The 4483-nt window shown below is 48.7% G+C and overlaps 1 protein-coding gene across 1 annotated transcript; it reads left to right on the forward strand.

The window, feature by feature from the left end:
• Nucleotides 1–1108: 1108 nt before the first annotated feature.
• On the forward strand, nucleotides 1109–2240 carry LOC122713915. Its single transcript, XM_043934750.1, has 3 exons — nucleotides 1109–1616; nucleotides 1705–1812; nucleotides 1969–2240. Exons 1-3 carry the CDS (start codon nucleotides 1109–1111, stop codon nucleotides 2238–2240), a joined length of 888 nt encoding a protein of 295 aa, XP_043790685.1.
• The last annotated feature ends 2243 nt before the right edge of the window (nucleotides 2241–4483 follow it).

Below are 4483 nucleotides of genomic sequence, written 5' to 3' on the forward strand. Positions count from 1 at the left end.
GTCGATCGATTCCTTCTTCCCTCTGCTCCTATCCCATATCCCATCTCATCTATCGTACGCCCGTCCATCCGTTGTCGATCATCCCTCCCTCCCTCCCTTTGGGAATAAAGAAGGAAAATTCTCTCTGTTCACGATCCATCTCCCATTCAAAAATTCACGCGCTTTCGTTTCAATTAATTCCGCTTCGAGTTCCAGCCTCGATGAAAATTTTCTCCTCGAGGAAGCAAAAAGGAAAGAAAAAAAAATTTAAACGAGTCGCTGGAGGAAAATCCAACGTGGTTGCCAATTTGTAATGTAACGTAATAATAATATGTGGCGCGGATCTCGTGCCGCTAATTACGGATCGAAAGATGTACACGGGCAGGGAGAGAAGGAAGGCTGCGCTTGCTTACAACACCCGAGATTCGAAATCGGTTACGTTCTCTTCTGCTCCACTAAATCGCGGAAAGAGGGAAAGGAAGCCCCGTTTGTTCGTTCCGTTTGGGCGGGGTGTTGCGGCGCGACGCGATATCCAGTGATCTAGAATAAAGGGAGAGAGCGGATGAGAAGAGAGGACGCGAGAGAGAGAGAGAGAGAGAGAGAGATGGAGGCGTATAGCAGCCAACCGCGGCGTAACGCTCTGAAACGCTTGGGAAAAATGAGAATTAAAAAAACTAGGGGAGGAGGAGATGATAAAGATGGAGAGGAGGCAGAGAGAAAAAAGGGGAAGAGGAGGAAAAAGAGAAAAAACTAGGGGGGGAGGGGGGAGCGAGCGGGGGCGAAGGATCGGAAGCGCAAGCAGCAACGGGCGAGCGACAACGAGAGAAGAGAACGGCCGCCGGCATCCGAGCCGGCCGCTCTCCTTGCTCCTTTTCCTTTTTTTCCCCCTTTTCTTTTTTTCTCCTTTTCCTTTTTTCCTCTTTTTCATAGCTACGATCACCGACCGGCACGTACAACTATATATAAACTCCGATTTCAAATCCGCCTAGATGCACCGCTCGGACCTCCGCCGTAGGTTCGCCACAGGTCCGACAATTTTCTTCAACGAAGCGCGTGTTCTACGCGGCCGCGTGTCGATCGTGCAGAGTCGGAAGTCGGAAACAGTCGGAGCGGGCACGGGGCAGCGAGCATGGATTGGGCGAGGATCGCGTTCACGCTACGCTACGGGGGGGGACGCGGCCGTTGCTTGGCCATCTGCCTGTCCGTCGTCTGCGTGTTTTGCATCGCGAGTCAGGCTGACGCGACGACGACGAGGACGACGACAACGACGGCCGGAAACGAGACGAAGGACGCTGGAGGCTGGGCCTCCGGATTCGCGGCCGATTGCTCGGGCGCGGACCCGTCTAAGAATATTTCTGTGTCTTGTTACGGGGTCAGGATCGTGAGGAGGATCGTGCAACAATTTTTGGAGAGGTCGAGCCAGGAGCCGAATCTCGAGATCTTCGACGGCGTGAGCTTGGTCGAGGTGCCGCCGGCCTCCTCGTCCCCGTTGAGGAAGGGCAAGTTCATGAAGGGATTCGGGGGCGTGGGAAGCCTGATGCAGTTTTTGGAGGGGAGGGAGCTGAGGATTAAACTGCCCGCCTTGTTGCCGCAGAATATCGAGAGCGCCCTTCAAGAGAGTTTGCCGGTCGATCAAGGTTCACCCTCGATGAGAGATTCGATTTGATCCAAGATATTAGTTGGGAGGGTGATTTCATTTGCCTATTTGTTTGTATGTGGTTTCAGCTAGACGAGGAAGCGGCGGAGGATTCGGGGGCGGCGGTGGAGGCGGTGGATTCCGCGGTGGAAAGAAGGGCGGTGGTGGCGGGATGATGATGCTGGCTCTGATGATGGGTAAGACGAGTTTTCCGAAACAAAACATTTTCCCCTCCTTCCCTTGTTTCCTCGTCTGAAAAATATATTTCGCACCCATTTATTATTATTAAAATCCCTCCTAAAGGATCGAGATACTAAGAGATCGATTACCTGACTGATCTTTGCAATTTTCAGGCAAGATGATGGCGGCGCTAGGATTCGGCGCTCTCGGTCTGCTGGCCATGAAGGCGTTGATGGTGTCCGCGTTGGCCTTGATGCTCTCGTTGATCGTGGCCGTGAAGAAACTGGCGAGCGGGCACGAGAGCGGCGGCGGCCACCACGTGGTGTACGCGCAGGACGTCGGCCACCACCATTACCGGAAGAAGCGGTCCTCCGTAGGCGAGGAGGACGCGGGCCTTCCTTACAGGGGATACGCTCACCTGTTCGGCGACTCGAGGGTGTCCTGATCCGATCTTGATCCTGATCCGCGCTGGACCGGCTTCGTCGCCTCTTCGAGACGAGACAGCAGCACCGATACATTTGTTAATTGATTAAAAGTCGACGGGGGAGAGAGGGAGAGAGAGAGAGAGAGAGAGAGAAAGCACGAGGCACGAGACACGGGACGAGACAAGGACGGCCATACTGGACGGTGACAATGACATTGAGACGATGGAGGTAGTGAGACGGACGAACACTTTTGACGCACACTTTTGCTCCGTTAGAAAGTGACGGGTTTTAAAGATTTCGCACGTGACACGTACACAACGGAGTGTTGAAAAACGTAACGATCGGTTGTGATGGATCGCGCGACACGGGAGGAACGACGAAACGGGCGCTGGACACGCTGGAGAAATCCAAGCTTCGGTCATCAAACTTCACACTCACCAAGAATAATTTATTTATTATCCTTTCTTTCGTTCTCTCATCTGATTCATTTCCATTTCTTCCTCTTTTGTATTATTTATTTATTTATCGCAACCGAATAAAAATTTGTATCCAATTTGTTTGGCTGAAAACAATCGTGTGTACGTTCCATTCTTCCGTCACTTTCCGTCACTCGAGAGAGAGAGAGAGTAAGAAATTTTGGTTCCGGATATCGTTGGAAAATTTGTACATAATGTCGGATTTATTCTATCTCTCGATTAAGAAAAGGGGAGAAAAAAAGACATTTCTAAAATTTCAAACATACTGCAAGAAAATTCGTAAACAAACTGTTCCATTAATTCGATTCGATTCGTAATTGGACCAGATATTCCGTTCCATTTTGTCGCTCGAGCAAAAAAAGAAAAGAAAGAAGAAACTCGAAAATTTCCAATATATGTATACATATATATCAGAAAAGAAAGAATCCGTTCTAGGATTAGAAAAGAAGAAGAAAATTCTAAAATTCTATTGGAAATCGATAATCGAGAATACTTGGACCAACGTGTAATAATATCCGATCGAATATATATATATAGAAAAATCGGGCGATGGGATCGAAGCCGATCGAGGAAAGTGTGCCAACGAGCCGCCATTTGCCGTGCGTTGCATATTTCAGTTGTCCGCGCTCGCGATTAAACTCTCCCTCCGCCCGCCTATTCCTAATCGATCGGATTAACGAGCATAAAAGTGGCAAAAAGCCACTTATCACGGCGCGATCCGGATGTCCGCGTTGGTGGGTTGGCGGGTTGTGGGTAAGCGTGTCTCGCAAGTAGCACAAACCGATTGTGTAAGAAATCGTGCAAAGTGAAACGTGGTCGCTCGGTTTCGACCAACGTCTCGCGGAGTTGTGCGTGATCGCAATCACCGTGAAAAGTCGGCGTCGGATCGGGCTCGAATTAATTAATGATATATATATATATATACAATTCTAAGTTAAACGAGAAAGATTCGTTTATATCTTTCTCTACCAAAATGAAAATTTTACGCCAACGAGAGATCGCATCCCTGGAAAATTTCACTGTAAAAAAAAAAAAAAAAAAAAATTGATTTCGCGCCTTTGGAAATCGAGGCCTCGTCGAACGAATTTTCGAATCTCGTTTCGAAGAGAGGATTCGAAGCCGCGGTCGAGCGGTCGAGCGGCAGAGTCGGCTCAGCTTTCGAGAGCCTTCCTCTTTCTATGCAACCTTCCCAACCCCCCTCCCTCCCCAACAACGTTGCGCGTTCCCCTACCCCGGCCCCGACCGAGGCCCCGTTTCTTCGCCGAGTTGTTCGGGGGCCTGGTGGGAGGATGAGCGCGGCCGAGGAGACCGAGACCCACTGGCACAGATTCCACACACTTCCTTTTTTTTACGTTTGAAATATCATAAAACGGGGGAAACGCGGTGGTAATCGGCTCAGATCATCCAGTGAACGCCGCGCACTCGTAACAAAGCGGGCGATGAACCGATTCCCCGGCCCGGAAATGCGACTCCAATTGGAATCTTATGTTTCGTAAACAATAGTAAACAGAGTTCGATCGAATTCTTTTCATATCTCTATTGTGCTTCTTTCATCGATCTTATTGTAACTCGTTTTCCTATTTTCCTTTATTTCTATTTCTCTCTCTCTCCCTCTTATCGAAACTTTCTTCGTCGATATAAATATAATAAGTTTCTTTGATTGATTGATTTTTGATAATCCATCAACTTTCTCGATTAATAAAAAAGAAGAGAAAAGTTTCTTCGTTATCGATTCGTTTCATTCGAATTCCTCGAGAAAATTCCTTTATACGTTTTTTTTCTTCTTC

The sequence above is a fragment of the Apis laboriosa genome, unplaced genomic scaffold, assembly GCF_014066325.1.
Source record: "Apis laboriosa isolate Shangri-la unplaced genomic scaffold, ASM1406632v1 scaffold26_cov146, whole genome shotgun sequence".
NCBI classification, from domain to species: Eukaryota; Metazoa; Arthropoda; class Insecta; order Hymenoptera; family Apidae; genus Apis; species Apis laboriosa.